The sequence below is a fragment of the Halyomorpha halys genome, unplaced genomic scaffold (assembly GCF_000696795.3).
Source record: "Halyomorpha halys isolate HHAL.00 unplaced genomic scaffold, Hhal_1.1 Scaffold745.1, whole genome shotgun sequence".
Classification (NCBI taxonomy): Eukaryota; Metazoa; Arthropoda; class Insecta; order Hemiptera; family Pentatomidae; genus Halyomorpha; species Halyomorpha halys.
Genome location: NW_027110150.1, coordinates 184,720 through 204,752, shown reverse-complemented (window position 1 = coordinate 204,752; position 20,033 = coordinate 184,720). Strand labels below are relative to the sequence as shown.

At 35.2% G+C, this 20,033-nt stretch overlaps 1 protein-coding gene across 4 annotated transcripts in view; it reads left to right on the top strand.

Annotated features, from left to right (window-relative positions):
* The window catches only part of LOC106685799 (dymeclin), a 58,270-nt gene that overhangs the window by 29,362 nt on the left and 8,875 nt on the right, over positions 1 to 20,033 (top strand). For 3 of the 4 annotated variants that reach the window (XM_014428720.3, XM_014428719.3, XM_014428717.3), the window contains exons 9-12: positions 2,934 to 3,067; positions 3,159 to 3,284; positions 10,182 to 10,295; positions 15,883 to 16,023. In XM_014428720.3, coding sequence (XP_014284206.1) covers positions 2,934 to 3,067; positions 3,159 to 3,284; positions 10,182 to 10,295; positions 15,883 to 16,023 — 515 coding nt within the window. The remainder of the gene's footprint in view (positions 1 to 2,933; positions 3,068 to 3,158; positions 3,285 to 10,181; positions 10,296 to 15,882; positions 16,024 to 20,033) is intronic. The other variant, XM_067048276.1, reaches the window with a different exon arrangement.

The following is a 20,033-nucleotide window of genomic DNA, read 5'->3' as shown; positions in this document are numbered from 1 at the left end:
AGGAAACGACCGGATCTTTTCATCGATCTCTTCAATTCGTGCATTCGTGAAGGCTCAATTCCGAAACCTTGGAAGAGACAGTGCCTCGTACTCATTCCAAAGAGTAAGGGAAGACTGGAGGACCCGTCAACCTATCGTCCAATTTGCTTATTGGATACCATGGGTAAGGCATTCAAGAAGATCCTTTCCCTCAGGCTACAAGAGTTCACGGAGGAAGTTAATGGCCTCTCGCATGGTCAATACGGATTTCGTAAAGAGTGATCCACGATAGATGCTGTTGCATTGGTAGTCGAGATGGCCCGCACAGCAATTGCAGGAGCAAGGTGGAGGAGAGGTGCTAAGTGTTATGCAGCAATCATCACGCTAGACGTTAAGAATGCCTTTAACACTGCAAGATGGACCTGTATAATAGATGCCCTATGGACTATGGTGGTGCCAGCCTATCTTATGAGAGTTCTCACTGACTACTTTAAAGATAGAGTTCTGTTTTATTTTTCAGACATTGACCAAAGGAGATACAAGGTGACTGGTGGTGTCCCACAGGGCTTGGTATTAGGGCCTCTTCTGTGGAACGTCATGTACGACGCAATCTTGTGTGTGCACCTATGCCAAACGTCGGAGGTCCCAAAGAAAGTAGCTGAAGGCTTCTGGCTACTGTTGTCCCCTCCATTATGTTATATGCAGCCCCAATTCGGAAAGTAGAGATGGTTACCAAATCATACAGGAGACAGATGGTTTCAGTTTATTGCAGAGTTTGTTTAAGGACAGTTAGCGCTTTTCGAACTGTTTCCTACGAAGCGGTGTGCATGATTGCCCTAATGCCACCTGTGGAACTCCTTGTTGAAGAAAGAAGCAGACACTATTGACGACGCTTGCACTTTTCCAGAGAAGAAGAGCGAAAAATAACCATTGACCAATGGCAGCAGCGTTGGGAGGCTGCAGATTCCGGGAGGTGAACTCACAGGTTAATACCCGATGTGGGCAAGTGGTATGGTTGCCAGCATGGTGAGGTGGATTTTTACATAAGCCAATTGTTGACCGGACATGGATGCTTTAGAGCCTACCAGTACCACTTCAAACTAGACAACACTGCAGAATGCCCTGGATGTCAGACTGTCGAGGAAACCGCGGAGCACGTGTTTTTCACCTACAGGCCCGTGCCTATCCTTGTCTTTTGAAGATTTCCACCGACCCTCGTAAAAAAAACACACACAAAACTGTGGAGCATGTGTTTTTCACTTGTATTCGCTTTGCGGCAGAAAGAAATGAATTGGAGAGATTGTGTGGAGGACGCATCACACCAGAAAACGTGGTATGCTATATGCTACTCTCAGACCAGCACTGGAACCCAATGAAGAGATTCATTACAGCCGTCCTGAAGAGGTTGAGAGAGGAAGATAGGGCTAGAAGACGTAACTAGCATGGAAACGTGAAAACTATGGGAAGAAAGCGAGACGGCACTCTGCCATTTCCCTCCATGAAATAATCCCTAGCGACGGTCCCATGGAGAGAAATGAACAGGTGTAGGGCATTGGTTTCAGTGGGTAAAAATCCCACACACGGATAGGTACGGGCCTATCTTTGTCTCTTGAAGATTTCCACTAACCCTCATAAGAAAAAAAAAAAACTCAAATTCAGTTGATTTTTAATAAATAAATAGTTTTTAAATTACATCAGACACAGTATGTATAATATAGTTGTGATATCTAAATGAATAAAGTCAACCAATTTTGCAAGGAAAATAAAAAAAAAAAGGTAATAAACCAGAAAAAAAACTCACAGCAATTAAATTTTTTTGTCATTTTAATTTTTAAACATTAATATTAAACACTTAAGGAGTTTTCTAGCTAACTCAATAGTTCAATTAAAAGTTAATAAATCCACTTTTGGAAAGTTATTGTTTAAAAAAAAAAATGATGGCAAAATCTCACGTAAACAACTTAAATTTTTATTAAGTATAATGATTTGTAACACCTATTTGACAGAGGGAAATTTTAATTTTAAGGTAAACTAAATAATTTTTTGAAGTAGAATTTGAATTTAAAAAAAAATAAATTACTGTTTATCCAATAGTTTTTTTTTTTAAATAGGCTGTTTAAACATACAAAAACCATTTTGTGAAACTTCGTTATTTGGTCTCAAAGGACCTCAAAATGTGTATTTACATTGAAAACTCAGTCAATTTTTTTTTTTCTTTAATGATTTCAATACTTAACTAACTTCATATAATGTACTGATATTAGGGATTAGAGCGATATTGGGTTAACATAATTTCCTTATAAACAATAAAATATTATCACCGAAGTCTAACCAATATACACAAACCGTACATATATACATCATAATGACTATGTTGAAGTAATGGTTTACTTAATAAATATATAATTCCGAAAAGAATTCCCTGTTTAATAGTTGAGCAAAAAAAAACATTCATATTAGCCTTAACTAAGCGATATGTGATGAGTATCCCATGGCATTATGTAAACTATTCTTAGCATTACGTTTGATCTGTGCCTAATTCAAGTGTTATCTCAAAAACAGATAATTTTTGGGGATTATACACAGGACCTAGTGTGTTCCATAAGAATGTAAATAGGTATTGATGTCTTGATTAAAATCTTTAAAACCCTATTAATACTACCTCAATCTGTTGACTGGAGTTATGTGGAAGTTTATTAACATTCATTATTATATAATATTCTTTTAATATCTTAATATGACTATCTTCATATTTTGAATATTTTTGGGTTTCTTGAAAAATTTTTCTATTTCAGTTCATACCTTTGTTCATCTGGACATCTAATATACTATGCGAGAGCTCTCGCAGGGATATTCTAGTGTTATTTTAAAATTATAGTTTCTGTGATTCTGCCTTGAATCATTTACTTATTTTATTTTTTTATTGTATTAATAAATGTTGTTGTATGCTTCAGATTTTAGTAAGCTTTATCACAACATATGTATAGCACTGGAGTATGAAGAAACTACATTGCTATTATACCATCTTTTACATAGAAATGAGCAGTTTAAAACATTTGTTTTATCTCAGTCAGATATAGATATACTTGTAAGCTTGATGTTCATTATTTAATTTAAATTATGCTGCTGTAAAAATGTTTGCTGTTTTGAATAATTGGTTCTCTTGGTTTCTTTTCTAGGTAGTGCCTATGCTTCGTGCAATTTATCACGCAAATGATAGCAGTTGCCATCACATGTATATGTCTTTAATAATATTACTCATTTTAACAGAAGATGTTGAGTTTAATAAGAAAGTTCATGAAATAGTATGTTTGTTTTTTTATATCTTAAAACTGTTTTATACTTATAGAATGATATTTTAAATTTATATACATTTAAGCTAGTCTTTTTAATAAAAATTGCTTTGAATGGATACATTCTGTTTAAAGCAGTGGTTTCCAACCTGTTGTTTGCAGACTGTTGGTTGGCCATGAGTGCCTTGGGGTGGGTCACAGGAGGTCTAGCTACACATATTTTTATGAGGATTTTTATTAGAATTATTTTATTAATTGGAAGATTGTTTATATCGGGACCTGTCCGTGCTGTACTTCAGGTACCCCGATTGTATTTTAAATTGTATTAAATTAAAATTATTGTAGTGTGGAACAAAGAGGTGGTTGAAAATATAAGAGACTTTCTGCTTATTAATGAACTTGTATTTTTTCCTTTTATTTCAAATAGTTAATTCCCTGGAGGGGCAGTTTGTGTTATTGTGTTAATTGAATGTAAATTATTATAATGTTATGAATTAAATATTCCAGAGGGTGGTCTCATAAGTGAAGGTATATGGCTTATCTGGTGACGTCTTTGCCGTCGTGGTCACGTCTTCTTCGCTCTCCTCGTCCAGGTTCAGCTGTTGGTGAAATGGTGAAAACCATGAAATCTTCACCTGGTGTCAGAAAGACATATGTCTGTCTCGATTAGTGGCTGGCCAGCATGTCCTGGACTCGGGCGTGATGGTAGAGGCAGGCCAGGTCCTAGCTTGCATGGCACATAGGTTGGGGTGGCATTGCAGTCGCAGTCTTCGGCGGGGTCTTCCGGTGTCCGCGGCAAGGGGGGAATCAGAAAATGAGACCCCTGACCCCGACTTTATATAAATTCAAAAAAGAGCCAAAAAATTCGGATTACTTAAATCCGACAAAGATTGTTGATTGACCTTGTAATCTTTAAAGATTCCCTATTCTCTTTCTTTGTTACATTATTTTAGTTGTTTGTATCTTTATTAGACCTGATGATGCCCTGCAATGTGAAATGTTGGCTCACATTAAATAGTTAAGTTACTATTTGAGTTTTTTTACCACACCCGGACCATCTTCCTTTTATATTTTATTAATCATATGTTTGGGTGCTACATGACAGCTTTTTACAGCTAATTGCACAATGAATGTGACTCAAAATGCATCTGCAAACAACCTAATTATCAAATATTGTTCATGGGGAACTTCCCATTGCCCCAAGTCGGGAGTGGAGATAGGTTGCACCTGGTTCAATTTCCGGCTCAGTGGTTTGCACACTAACCACAGGTTTAAAGATAAGGGAAAAACTTATTGTACTTGCAATGGCAATTAAATCCTAATGCTATTAGTTCTAGGCAAAATGCCACAGAGAAACTTTGCTTTAGAGATTAATATGACTTAAAATACTAAACTACTATCTACATTTTTGAAGCTCCATTTCTTAAAAATTATTTAAGACCTATAATTTTTTTTTCTCTGTCATACCAAATACACTATCTTTCAAATCCTGAAAGTTGCTTTCCTATTAAGAAAAACTGATACATTTTAAAAAATAGGATTCAGCTAAATTTAAAATCTACTTTTTAAATCTAGAGAGAAAAACACTTTATTAGGAAAAATGTTGTGCTGCCCAACTTCATTGTGTTGCCTTATACACTGCATACTTATAACTAGCGAATCACAATTATTTATAATCCTATTAATAAAAATAGTCACATCATATTTTTTTTTTTAATATGTCACATTATAAAAATTTCTACATTGTGTACAAGAATTATACATGATTTATTTGTTTTCCTTTTTATTATTTATTATTTCTTCCCTTACACATTTTTCCAGCCTTTTATCGTTCTCTAAGTATGTTTAATTTTTCTATTGTTTCAATTTTACAAAATTTTCTCTCTTTTCCTTTCCATCACTCATACAAATAAATTTAAGTTCAGCATTCTTAATGGTTTGTACTACCTTTTTTCTTTTATTATAATATTGGTATTGTGCAAGTTTACATTGATATTGTTCTTGCCGACAGCTCCAGTTTGCTTTATTCGCCCCTGTGACTCTCTCTTGGACTTTTGGCAACCTGGGGAAAACATCGTCTACAGAAACTGTTTTCCCCAGTACTATCCCTTCTACATTGGGCCATTCCACTTTGATAAAGTCTTTTTTATCGCTCTCTACAGTCGCCACAGATATCACCAAGGCAACAACCGCCTCTTGAACAGATCCTCCAATCCTTAGAACCCATACCATCTGACCTATTTCTATTTTTTTTTTCTGGATTTTGAGTCCATTCTAATTATTTTTTCCATCTAACCTTATCCCAGCACATACATCAAAATAAATTAGTACAACCAAAAAAAAACATTCATATATGCCCTTACAAAGAAAAAATAAATAATAATAAAATATTATTATATTAGTATTTCCTCTTGAAGTGCTTGTGGTTGGTGGTGATCTTACTTAGTGCTGAGGCATATGTTACACTGTCCAATGGTGTCCTGGATAGTCTGTTTCATCCCCTGCCAGAAGTACCGCCGCCGTAGCGCCTGCAAAGTTTCGCTGACTCCCCCTGTTATTGGTCTTGCTCTGATACTGGTGATTGGTACGCGAGCATCACCTCTTTCTGTCTCTCCGGATCCCAAAGGGTCTCCACCAGCATTGTGCACAGTATGAAACTTCGGTCTATTCCAATCCTTTCTGCCCTCCAGAGATCCTGGATCTTTCCCAGATTACTGAGTTTCCGACATATAAGTGATGAGTCTGTCCTGCTTTTGACGCATCCTTTAGTGCTCTGCAGATCTCATCTTGTTTGGCGCCGGGAGTTAACCAGATCGTCGCAATGTTGCAATTGTTATACTTGCTGTACTCAATTTTCAACAGACCTGAAGTTCTGGTCTTCCAAATAACCTGTACTGCTATCCGTTGTAGAGCTAACACTGTCTGAACTTCCGGCCTCACCCCGTTTGTGGAAATAGTGTGTCCTAAGAAACTGATTTGGTTTTGCCTCATTACCGACTTTTCTCGGGATTGCTTCAGACCAAACTCTCGCATTTGCTGGAACACGCTCCTGAGATGGTCCACATGGTTCGCTTCCAATTTGCATGACACCAGCAAGTCATCCATATATACTTTACACACCCCTTCGTCCAGTCCCCTTACAAATTCGTCCATCAGCCTTTGGATCGTCACTGGTGCATTTTAAAGACCAAATGGCATCGTTGTGAATTTGTATTGTCCGCGCTCGAATGTAAATGCGGTCTTATGCTGGTCTTTGGGATGCATTTTTATCTGATGGTACCTCCCCTTTAAATCGAGGATGCTAAAAATGTTTGCGCCGCCCAGCCTATCCAAGATGTCTTCAAACCTGGGAATGGGGTACTTTTTATCGACAGTGTTTTCATTCAGCTTCCTTTAGTCAATAACTATCCGGTACTTCTCTTAGCTCTAGCCTGATGTACTTTTCTTTCGCACAGCTCACAAGGGGCTGTTGCAGGGTGAGGTGCTGTCTATAATTATCCCTTGCCTATGGAGGTTGTCTATCTCTTCCCTAATATGTTGACAGAGCGCCTAGGGGTACCGCCGCTCTTTCACGTATGTGACTCTATCTTGTTTTAATGGGAGTTCGTGGACTGTCTTTCCCGTAGCGCCCAGCGCGTCTCCCTCTTTAAAAAAAATATCAAATTCCTTCAAGATGTCTTCCTTCCACCCGTCACCTCACATTACCGCGGCTACTCTGTCTTTCTTACCCCTTAAGGGTTTCTGGCCCATGTACCGCTTCTCCCAATCAATATATCCCATCATCTTCTATGATTTTTTATTCGCTCCCCCAGAGTATCCAGTAAATCACACCCTATAATTACGTTGTATTCTCTGGGCATTTGCCCCATAATGTGAACCGTTACCTGTTTCCTCTTAGACCCCCTACTTGCTTTACCCCAATACTGCCTCCCCCTCGATGCTGCATGGCCCACCCAGGGTAATTAATTGACAAGTACATACCTTGACCTGGAGTGTCCTCTCTCTGCCGTCCAGCTTCTCCAGTGCTGTACTGGATGCGCTTCCCTGCTGACAATGGTACTTGAACTTTCAGTGTCAACCAGGCAGCTCATGCCTCCCTTCACAGGAATTATAGACAGACCACCGTGCTCTTCTCTGACATGGTAGATCCTCAGTGTGCGTTTGCCTCTTTGCAGGCATCCTCCTCAGATCTAGCGTGCTCTTTTTCCCCACACGCCTGTTCTACTATTGTGCCTTCTTCCTTGCTTCCGGTCGTCCGCTTCTTCTTCTGTCTCTGGCACCCCGGACGTCCCCGAAGATTCACCCGATGGATCTCTATGCCTCTGTTGGAAGTTCCCTCTCCGCACTCGTAGGGCGTTCACTTCCATTGGCTCGCCTTGCTCAGCATCCATATACGGGCTATGCCTGGCGATGTTCCCTTCACTGATATCTGGTGCGCGGGCACTGCACCACCAGATGTCCCACCTTTCTACAGCCATGGCACTTACGATCTTTTCTCTGCCCATTGCATCTAGGTTTCATCTCTCTCTCGTTATCCTTGTGTTCCCGCCTTAGCCAGGGGTTAAAGTTGTTTCTCGGCCAGTGGTGTTCGATCCGGGACCAACCCGGCTCTTCCACTTCCTTTCGTGCCTCCTCCTCTCGCACTCGTGTCCATGAGATCTTCCACACACTCGATAAATGTGTGATCTTTCTGCACGCCTACCTTCTTGCCTAATTCCTTCACTAGTTGAACTTTGAGTATCAATGACAGGAATTGCATGCATCTCTGCACCTGGTCTGCCGTCATCATTTTGCTCAGCTTGTCTGCACTGCGGTTATATCGTGCCAAGAGTTCACCACCGTACTGCCTGCTAGATTGCCTTCGTTTCTTCGTTTCCCAAAACATCATGTAGTTGTCCTCTCCTGGGGCCCACCTTCCTCCTCCAAATGCCTTCTTCAGTCTATCTTTGACCTTGCACCAGGGTGTCTCCTCATCTGCCTGAATCTGGTTCAAGATACTTCGCTTGACTCTGCAGATGACCACTGCTTTTAGCGCCCCTGCATCATCAATATCAAGCAGGTTCTCAGCCATTTAATTCGCTTCTTCGCTTCAATTCTTACCATCAGCCTGTCGCCGCCTTTTAAAAAATGGTTTAATTCTCCCATTTCACCGGGGAACTGCTCTAGGTCTGAGACTGCTTTTCTTAAGTCCTAGGCGGTTGCTGTATGTACTTTAACCCATTCCAATGTAGTTGTATGGGCTCCTGCTAGTGGGACCTCTGATAGAGGTTGGATCATCTCTGCTGGGGGTGGGTTGACCATTGGTGAAGGTTGTTCGACCAGAGCTGGAGATGGGTTGGTCATCGCTAGAGGGTTATCATATTGCACTCCGTTCAAGGTTGATGGTCTTACAGGGCTGGGTGTCATGTTCCCGAAAGGAAGTTGAAATAAATGAAAAACGAGAAAAAAAAAAATAAAAATGCAAGAAATTTCATGAGAACAAGAAAAATAAAACAAAATAAAAATTTCTTCAAGTGAGAGAGAGAACGAAAAGAAAAAAAAATCGTCTTCTGTATCTAAAGGTTTCAGCACCAGTTATGGTGGGCATAAACTTAAAAAAAAAGAGATACAAAGTACGAGAAACGACTCACTCGAGATTGACTGAAATACTAACTTTATTTATCTGTTGATCCTCCTTCTATACATTAAGCTATTGTTAAGTTGCATCAGAGAGATAGGATTAAGCCCTTTATTTTCCTCTATCAGACTTAACTTATATATATAAAATGGACGCCTTGTGGAATATGTCAGTATGTGTCAATATGTACTCTCTCTCTCTCTTTCCTTTAAAAACGAATGATCATTATATGATTAGAATCCATCATACATTACTAAATAAAACAAACAAACTGTCATTATATATAAAAATCAAGTGTAAACAAATAAGTCCAAAAAAAAAAAAAGTCTATATTAATATCAAGTCGTTGTCGAACTGTAGATTAAAAAGAATTCACCAAGCTATAAAGTAATTATTTTAAATAAGGAAAGTTACGATACATTGAAGTTGGGCTCAGATGACAGGTGACAGATATCAGTAGACAATGATGTTGGGCTCATCCGATGACAGATGGTGTGATCCCAGAAGATTCGGTGACCTTGACCGCCAACCAGCTGGGATCTAAGTGGACGGGAGCTGAAAGTTAAAACTGTCCTGGTGATAAGGAATCAGGTCCTGATTATGTGTCGCTCCTTTTCTCCTAATTATTGATTAAGATTCTGGGCTGAAACTAGAAAGATCACCTCTTTGATAAAGCAAAGTTTCAGCCCAATCTAACGAAAAAACCCACTCACTTACGAGGGTGACATAGATCTGATGTGTGTCTCTTAATAGGCGAACTCCTGATTAAAAATATTCAATTGATATTAAAAATTGAATTGGAAAAATGAAATTTCATTCTGAGAAATCCAACAAGTTATCATTAACTACGGTATTGTAATTATTTAATCCATTTTTTGTTCTGTTAAGATGAATCTTTTAATAAAAATCCATCAACAGAATGTTTCATCTTTAAATGTTCATTGATTTAAAGCCAAGATCCCTATAAGCATTGATATGCCATCCACTTCCATGAAAATCTCAGAAGGATTAATTATCCTAAAGTAAGGAGAACCACTTGGCCAATCCATCTCTTTGAAATATACTTTGTTGATTCAAATAATTGTCTTGGCCTTTTATGGTTTGGATTACTTCATTTAATGATCAGTTTATCTCCAATTAACAATAATGATGTAGCATAGAAAAAATACTTTTCTTTGGTTCATTTTTATTGTTTGTAACTTTGTATCCACCTGCCTTAAACCTATAACTTATTCTTATTTTTACTTCTTTGAAACCTGTTTTTTTTTTTAGTTTATTAATTTTTTTTTTAGGTCTTAAAAAGTGTATCATGGTATGTTGACAGACAACTTTCAGAAATAACCTTAGGAGGCTTAATTATTCTAGTAACCACAAGAACAATTCAGTATAATTTATTAAAAATGAGGGTAAGATTTAATATGACTAATTTACTTATAAACTGGAACTATTTGATTTTATGTTCTTATATTCATAAATAATTAAGATTCAGTCATTAAGAAATGACTCCCACACATCTTAACTTTTGTATATATATATATATAATTTATTTTTTTGTTGCTGTAAAATTACTTTCCCTAAATTATAAAAAAATCTTTTTGCTATTTGTTCACCTGTTAGGCCCCATAGAATAGATTGATTTAGTTAAGCCGAAACCTATTTCTTAAAATCAATTTTATTTACTTTATCATGATGTAATTGGAACTTAATTACCTTGAATATTTTTAGAGTAATTTCTTCCTATTATGAAAAAAATATGACTTGCTTAAAAAACACAAAATGTTTTTTCTTTCTATTGAAAATTGGACCATGAAATTTTTTTTTTCTACACTTTAGGTGTACTATCACACATTTAAATATTGCCCAGAATTTATGGAACTTACTGTTTATGAAAAATACAGGGTGTCTGAGTGTACAGGTTCAATCTTTACAATTTTTGGAGTTTTAATTTGATTTTCACTGAGTCTAATTTGATGTTGGACAAGTTTTTGATCTGATGCGCCCTGAAGGCCTTAATTGTCAAACATTACACATTATTTTCACAGTCTTAGAGTATCTCTCGATCAGTCAAGAGCTTAACTGAGTACTTCTCGTTATACATATTATTTAAACATCCACTTGAAGACATTTCTGATAATTTTATTTTCACCGTCACTTTATTTTATAATATTGCAGCTTCAGTACAGTTATTTGTTGTGGTAGTAGTTGTTTAGTGAAGGAAAAAACAAGGAGAAGAGAAAAGCAGTGTACATGATAGAGACAGCTGAGTTGGAGTAATGGGGATAGCAGCCTAATCCTATCAGTCTTCTTCCAAACAAACAGGTGTGCCTTTTTTTTGTTATTATTTTTCGTCTATTCCCGTCGTTTTAAAGCAATTGTGACATTTAACTTAATTTTTCTTTTCTCATGGTCAATTGCAAATTATGCGGAAAAACAGTAAGTTGCGAAGACAAAACTAAATTAGCCTGTGTCACGTGCCAAAACATATTCCCTGCTAAATGCATGAAAATAGATTTTACTGACTCAGAAGGCCTAAAAGTGACCAGTAAAAAATGGAAGTCTGCTGATTGCGAATCAGCATTGCGTACATTGCCAGCCGCTGAGTCTAGTAATATGTTAGACCTACTGACGGCGCTGACCGATGAAGTTAAAGAAATCAGGTGCAAACTTTAGGGTATAGACGAACTGAAGGAGATAAAAGAAACTCTGCAGAAACAGTCGGAACTATCATTCGAAAACATGGATAGGCTTCTAAAAATCGAAACACTTCTAGAAGAACAGAATATATATTTTGAAAAACTAACTACCGAAAACAACATGTTAAAAACAAAAATAAGTGAGCTCGAAAGTTGACTAAACCACACAGAGCAGGTTCAGCTTAAAAATACAATAGAAATAAAGGGAATCCCGGAGAAGCCGGGTGAAACCGTGACAGGTACAATCCTTAGTGTCAGAGCGGGCCTGGGCGACAAGTTGAGTCCAGAAGATATTGGTCACGCCGTGAGACTCAAGCCCAAGCAGGAAGGGACCCCAGGTCCGATATTGCAAGATTCGTCTGTCAAACGGTGAAAAATGAGCTTGTGTGGCAGCGAAGAATAAAGAGAGATTTCTCTACACGCCACCTAGGCTGGGAAGAGAATGACTCGCACCACGTCTATGTGAGTGAAGCCATGATGCCCGCCAATAAACACCTCTATTGGTTAGCCAGGCAGAAGAAAATGACTGCAAAAATAAAATATGTCTGGTTTATTTGGGGTAAAATTCGCTGCAGGCAGTTGGATGGGTACCCTGCACTAACTATAGGAAAACCAAGTGACCTGGACGTCTTCAGCTGAACATTGTATATAAGTTGTCGTAAGTGTACAGTTAATTTATGCTTTCTTGCCAAAAATGCTTTTATTATATTTTTTTATGTTTCCTGCTTTTTTTATTTTTCTTTAAATGTAGCTATTTCTATTTCTTTATCGTATAATTTTTTTCTCGCAAGAAGTATTTTGTTTCTTTTTATTTACAGTAGTTTTTATTTTTTGATAAATGATTTAGAATTTTATTTGATGATGAGCCAACCTCTATTAATTTATCTAAAACAAGGAGATATTTGTGTTTTTTAAGTTATAAATTAATCTCAATTGAATATTCATTTCGAAACTCTTGACATTTATTTTTTTATTTCAAAGTTTATTTTATGTTGGCTTTTTTTTTTGCTTTATATAAACTTAATATTAGATTTAAAAAATGTTATATCCTATTCCCCATCCACGTTCCTTTCTCCTGAAATCCTAAAATTTTCTAAAATTTTTTTCATCACATGATCTGATCCAAATTACATACAACCTACCCCTGAAACCTTTCACCCCCAAAATAGTTTCATACCGCAGTATAGACCTTGTCACTAATGAACTTTTTAAAACCCCTTATTCAATAAACTCTCCTACTTGCTAGATGAACGTTCCCTTATCAACCCTTTCCAATCTGGCTATTCAACGCAATATCTGCTCTCCTTAAAATAACCGATGACCTCCGAAACTCCATTGAACACCAATACCTCACTATCCTCATCCTTCTAGACTTTTCCAAAGCGTTTGATACTGTTGACCATAACATCCTCTTTACTAAATTGCATAATCTTTATCTCAAATCGGTCCCAGTATGTAGTCGTCCAAGGTCAACCCCCATCTAAGACTTTCCCCCTCTTCTGTGGTGTTCCTCTCTATCTCCTACTGTGTTGTGTTTGCTATTTACATTAATGACCTTCCCCTCCAGATCCATCACTCCCAGTATCACTATCTATGCAGATGATTTCCAAATATACCTGTCCTTCCCGTCTTCTGACCTATTACCAGCCACAGAGAAACTTCAAGAAGACTTAGATGGGATTTGTGAATGGGCGAGAGCTAGCAAGTTGAAGCTAAATGTGGAGAAGACAAAGGAAATCTTAATAGGCTCCAATCATCTCCTTAAAACTGTTCCTAATATTCCAACTCAGTTCCTACCAGTCCTATCAAATTTTACTCCACCATCAAAAACCTGGGTTTAACCTTTGATCAAACGCTTTCCTGGAAACACCATGTATCCAATATCTCCCGCCATACCTTTTCCACTTCAAAATGTCTAAATTACCTCCGTCACCTATTTCCATTTGAAACTCGTAGGCTCCTAGTCACTTCTCTAATATTTCCCCACTTTGACTATTGCTGTATGGTATATGGGGGCGTCTCTGGGGATCTCGAGGCGAAATTAAAACGTTTGATAAATTGCTGAGTACGATTATCTTCAGAATCCCAAGAGACGCCTCTGTTTCCCGTTTTTATGTAGAGCTGAAGTGGCTTTATCCTCCCTACCATCGTAAGTATTTCCTGGCATCCTTCATCTTCCAAGTCATCCATTCCTGCCTTCCTTCATACATCTCTGAGCTCCTTCAATTCAAATTATCTATTTGTTCCTGCAATACCCGTTCCGGTCTTCAGGTTTATACACATGGGCCCACCAAACCACTGCATTCGATAGATCGTTCATTATCCAATCCTTATCCTTATGAAACTCCATCCCCTCCAACATCCGTCACTCCAATACTCTCCCTACCTTTAAATCCTGCCTGTTCAATAATTTCTTATCCCTTCAGACTCCATAAAATTGTAAAGCATTATAGCTGTAAGTATGTATATAAACTATTATATCATTCTTAATTATTTTTACATCGTTTTCTTTTGTTTTTTTTTTTATTTATTCATTATTTATTTTTATTCATATTTATTCATTTTTTTTTTTTATTGTTCAACTGATTAAAGTGAGAAAGCAACTTATAATAATTTTTTATGACTATTTATATTTCTTTGTATTTGTGTTTGCTCCTCAGCTCTCATCTGTCGATTTCTCTGTATTATTCTAAAGAGACTCGTTCCAGAATAAAAAAAAACATTATTATTATTATATTTTGGAGTTTTGCATGTAAATGGTGGGAATAATCATAAAATAAGACTTAAGAATAGTCTTTTCAGAAATCGATTTCCCGTAAGAATTTGTCATCATAATTGAGGATTCATCATCGTGTCTGCCCATTGGTAGGTTGAGGAAACTAAAATTATGATGATGGATTTTAGAAGAAAATTAAATTCTAAAACAATTTTACTCTGTATGTTGTTTTCGATTTTCCACACTGTTTGCATGTAAGACATTATAAACAACATAAAATCGTTAGTGGCCTTCAGGACGTATAGATCGAAATAGTGTCCTAAGGAATTTCTTCTTAAAATTTGATTTACTATCAGAATTAATAAAAAAACTACTGTTCCATTGGAAATTCCAGAGTTAGGTGTGTTGGAGAACATTTTTACAATTACCAATACTCTCAAAAGATAAGACCAAATGCCAGTGTTATGACAGAATGAAAGTTAAATCAAAATTCGGAAAATTATAGTGGTTAGGGGGGTGTATATAGTGGAATACACTGTATACATATTGGTAAGTATAAGCAAAAAAGAATGTCTTATGTGAGAATAGGTTTTTATTTGGATTCATCACTCAGAGCGGGCCGTTTGTACCCAAGGGAGTTGGTCTTATTAACTTCGGATCTGCAGGGGGGCTGGTTCGAATCCGGCCTTTTATTTTTTGGAGGTCCCACAGAATGAAATCTTAACCCCTCATCGTAGTTAGAATAGGGTGGTACTCTGTAGATAACCCCTTCTGTCATAAACAACCAGGTAGGGGGTAATTTTTGAAAAAATCATCACTCAACAAATAAACAAGAATCTAAATAATAACAAAATTACTGATAGGTAAAAGAGTTCTATATAATAATTTGAAAATGTGTAATATAATAAATGTCGCACTTGCAAAGTCCCTTCATACATAACTGATGCTCAATTCAGTTAATTCAACTTTACTCTCTTAATATATCAATGTAGTTATAGACCAGTTTTATATATTTTAACAAAAAATACCAACTCATTCAAGTTTGCTCCATGATTGAAAATTTATTTTGATCCACCTATACTCCTCAAATTCCTGAAAAATATTTTGATTTTTCAAGATAGATACCATGCAATGTGCATTATTTCTGACAGTGGAACAAGCATTCAGATTCTTGAATATAAGATCTAGTCTTAATGTTACTTGATTTTACTACAAAAGGGTTATTGCATCATAGAAATTTCTTATTCTCTTCACTTTTCATCGCCATTTTGTTATTTATTTTGTTAAGTCAATATTAACTTTTGATTCTAAGAAGTTTTATGGAGTTCTATCAATGGGTAGATTCTCCACATGTTTGTATCATGTTATTTTTTAACTCGTAGCAAATTTACTTTGTATATATTTTTATACAGTTGTAAATAACAATAAATAAATTATTAAAAAAAAAAAAAAAGAAGAAGTATTATATATATATTGTCACATAATAAATATGGAGTGTTATCATGCTCCAAATGCTTCAAAACTAATTTATTATTCATTTACCAGTGGATGTGTAATTTTTTTGAGATTAATCTAAATTTACAGGATGAATATCTACATACTAACTGCCTTGCTGCATTAGCAAACATGTCATCCCAGTTTTCAAACCTAAACTCTTATGTATGTCAAAGGCTTGTGGGACTTTTTGAAGTTTTAGCCAAAACATACAATCGTGCTAAACAGGAGGTACTTTCATTTTTATCTATATTAAATATTATTTTTTTAAATGTTCTTGTTGATTTAGGAAAGTTGTTGATTGGATTATTTAATATTAACAGGGGAACTTTGTGAATTTTTTGTTTCATTGATGTGATCAAATGGGAGGATTTTTGTGTTTAGTACTCCTTTCTGATGAATGATTTCATTGAGCCACCTTATGGGATAGAATGGGAATTGTAGATAAAATTTTTTTTTTCATTATTATCTTACATTTCAACAAGAAGAACTAAGGATTGCCATTGAAAGTCGGAATAAAAATGCCTTAGCTCCAGGTACTAGAGTTAAGAGTTACTATGAGACAATCTTTGACAAAGATGGGAGAAAAGAAGGAAGAAGATAATTATACAATCAAAACTTGATAAATCCAAGTTGAAAGTAGATCGAGTTTACTTTGAATTTTTGAATATTTCAGGCATCAACTTTTTTTAGTTATTGATCTAACTAAAAATCTATTTTGAGTTGAATTATGTATGAGGTTGGATATAAGGATTTAACATCCTTTATAGATATATTGGCAATTATCCACAGGCTGATTCTAAGATTTTATTAGATGAATGTAATGCCTGAATTGGGAAGGAAACTTCTTGCTACATGACCCACCAATGATGGGATTACCAACAGTCAAATATTCCATATTATAATGAGAACAGAACACGTATCTTGCCTTCAGAATGTTATTATATTCAGAGGTACTAACATCGACTTTGCACAAATAAAAGTTGAGATAATAAAACTGGATTTGGTGAATGATACAATTCTTCCTTTTTCAACTGCAATAATTTATTTCATATAATCAGCAACAACGTTTCGGGAAATATCCCCCATCTTCAGGTTGCTATAAAACCAAATTCAACAAAAACCCATAACATGCGCATACAACACTACTAATATATCATATATACTTCAAAACTATTTACCTGATAAAAATAACCTATATATAACATATAATTATCTCCTATATTGTCATTCTTGCTAATATTTAATAATATTATTGTCATGTAAAGAATAAAAACTATTTTACTGTTAACAGTCATAAATTTTTAGGGAATAATTACTTTCCTGAAGGTTATCATCCATTATGATAACAACCATATAGACTATAAAACACTTGTCTCCTACCTTTATTACCACAAAGATGAACAATTAAACTAAAATTAACAATTTTTCAAAAACCATTTCTTTCTCTTTATTATACAAAACTATTTTCTTTTATAATTATAAACAATTTTTTTTATACAATAACAAACAAAAATGACTAAATTAATTCTATATTATATAAAACCACATAAAAACTTAAAAGTTAATTTATTTATAATATCCATATAATGTGTGCCTAAAGTTTTTGTATCAGTTTTATAATTGATTGCTTTGTCAATGTTTTTTGTAATATGTACTGATGATACAATTATTTTTCTATTCCTACTATTCTTAACTATATCTAATATTTCTGGATTATTAAAAAGATATAATATTTTTTTTAAAGATATAAAGACACAAATTTATAATATACTTATTGAAAATTTTTATCCGAAAAAATTAATAAATAAGTTATGCCATGGTATTATTAACAATTCCACAGCTAATAATAATGTTAGTTATATACAGAAAAATCTTGATAATAATAGAAGAGAAAATAACAATATTGATAACAGCAAAATTGTGAGTAAATTAAAAAAAACCTAATCAAAGCATAATCACGGATTTTTATAAAAATATAAAAAATGATAAAACAAACAATGATAGCTTACAGAATCTAATGGAAAAAGAAATAGTAAGGATTAATAATTACCATTACTTTAAATTAAACTATATTCCTGGATTAACAGATAAAATTAAAATGAAATTTATAGAATATGAACATAATTTGAAGTTTGGATTACATAATAATAATAAATTGGATAGTTATCTGTATAATTATAAATATATTACAAAAAACATTGACAAAGCAATCAATTATAAAACTGATACAAAAACTTTAGGCACACATTATATGGATATTATAAATAAATTAACTTTTAAGTTTTTATGTGGTTTTATATAATATAGAATTAATTTAGTCATTTTTGTTTGTTATTGTATAAAAAAATTGTTTATAATTATAAAAGAAAATAGTTTTATATAATAAAGAGAAAGAAATGGTTTTTGAAAAATTGTTAATTTTAGTTTAATTGTTCATCTTTGTGGTAATAGAGGTAGGAGATAAGTGTTTTATAGTCTATATGGTTGTTATCATAATGGATGATAACCTTCAGGAAAGTAATTATTCTCCTAAAAATTTTCAAATGATAATACCACAGAGACAAAGAAATTTGCCCGAAGAATATTCTGGTAGGAAAAAAAGGTTCACTAAAGAAATTGGGAGAATAATCAGTGGGAAGAATTAGAGAGCCTCAGAAGTCAGAATGAAACAAGAAAATTCTACCAAAACATTAATGAAGGTTACAGGTCCTTTCAAATCTCACATATTTATATGCAAAGATAAAAACGGTGATCTGACCACCAACAGGTGTCAATTAATGTATTGTTGGAAATACTACTTTCAAAAACACTTGGGTGAGGATGATGTTGAAAAAAGAAAGGACTTCGAAGGAAATACTGGTTGTGGAAATAGAACCCCTTGATTATGAAGGCGTTGAGGATGCTATAATACACTTAAAGCAGCCTAACACCAGGAACTTATTAACTAGCTTTTGAAATTTTCAAGTATGTAGGTGAGGAATGGGTTAAATACTTAACCATATCATTGGAAGATAACATCATTCAAATTAACATTGGACGACAGTTCTAAAAACGAAAATCATCCTCTCACCTAATCTTTATCCCACAAAGTATTTTCTCTGCATGTGCTCTCCTACCATATACATCTAAACATGTAAGTGGCCCTTGGTCGTAAAACATGGCATCTAGCAGTTATTGTGAATTGAAGTTTTTGGCATCACTAGTTTACTTAGGGCTGATTTCATAGATTTTTGAAAAATATAGGAAATCTGTATTGTTAAAAGAATAATATTAGTATTAAGTTGTGGTAAAACTACTAAAAATAAAACATAATTAATAGATATATAAAGAAGATGAAAAAAAAAAAAATATATTAACTATTTATTTGCCGATGTTTAGGCCCACTTTGTAGGGCTTCATCAGAGCTAAAAAAAAATTTTTTAGATCAGCTTAAACATCTTTTTAGCCCTGATGAAGCCCTATAAAGTGGAATGAAACTTCATCAAATAAATAATTGTTAACTATTTTTTGTTCCTTTATGACTTTTTTGACTGCACTCCTGGCCATCTTCTACATATTTAGTTAAAGTCAATCATTTAAATACATAATTAATACATTGACTGCCAACTACGAGTTATCTCATAATTGCCTGTGATGCCAGTCTACGAGATAACTCGTAATTTGCTTACTTGGTTTAATTGGCCAAACTTGAATTGGTGCCTAGACTGAAATCTTGAAAAGTACTGTGTTAGTCAACGTGTTAATTTGTTCAGCTACTCTGTTTTAAAATCAACCACTTCATATATTATTAATTTATGAAGTTTAATTTTATGATATTTTATTAAGGACTAGGACCCAAGTTCGAATCCGGTTGGGCAGAAAATTGTTTTCTGTTACCCTGTAGCTGTGAGTTAACCCTGGGGGTTGTGGAGCCTTCCTGAGGTCCACCTAGCCTCATAAATTGAGTACCCTTAATTGGGTAAAAATCTGGTGGTCGAGCATGATTCTGACCAAATCCCCTCCTTGCACAACCAAGGATTGGTCTGTGGGAAGGGAACTACGGATGCGCTGCTGAGAGTGTGTAGGGATGTGGAGGAGAGGGCGGAGAAATATGTCTTATTGATAATGTTTGACATCTCTTCCGCCTTCGACAGCGTTTGGTGGCCCCGTGTACTCCAGCGGTTGCAAGAGCTCGACACCCCCAGTAATCTATCCTCCCTCGTAGGTGGTTACCTCAATAAGAGGAGTGTCAGGATCAG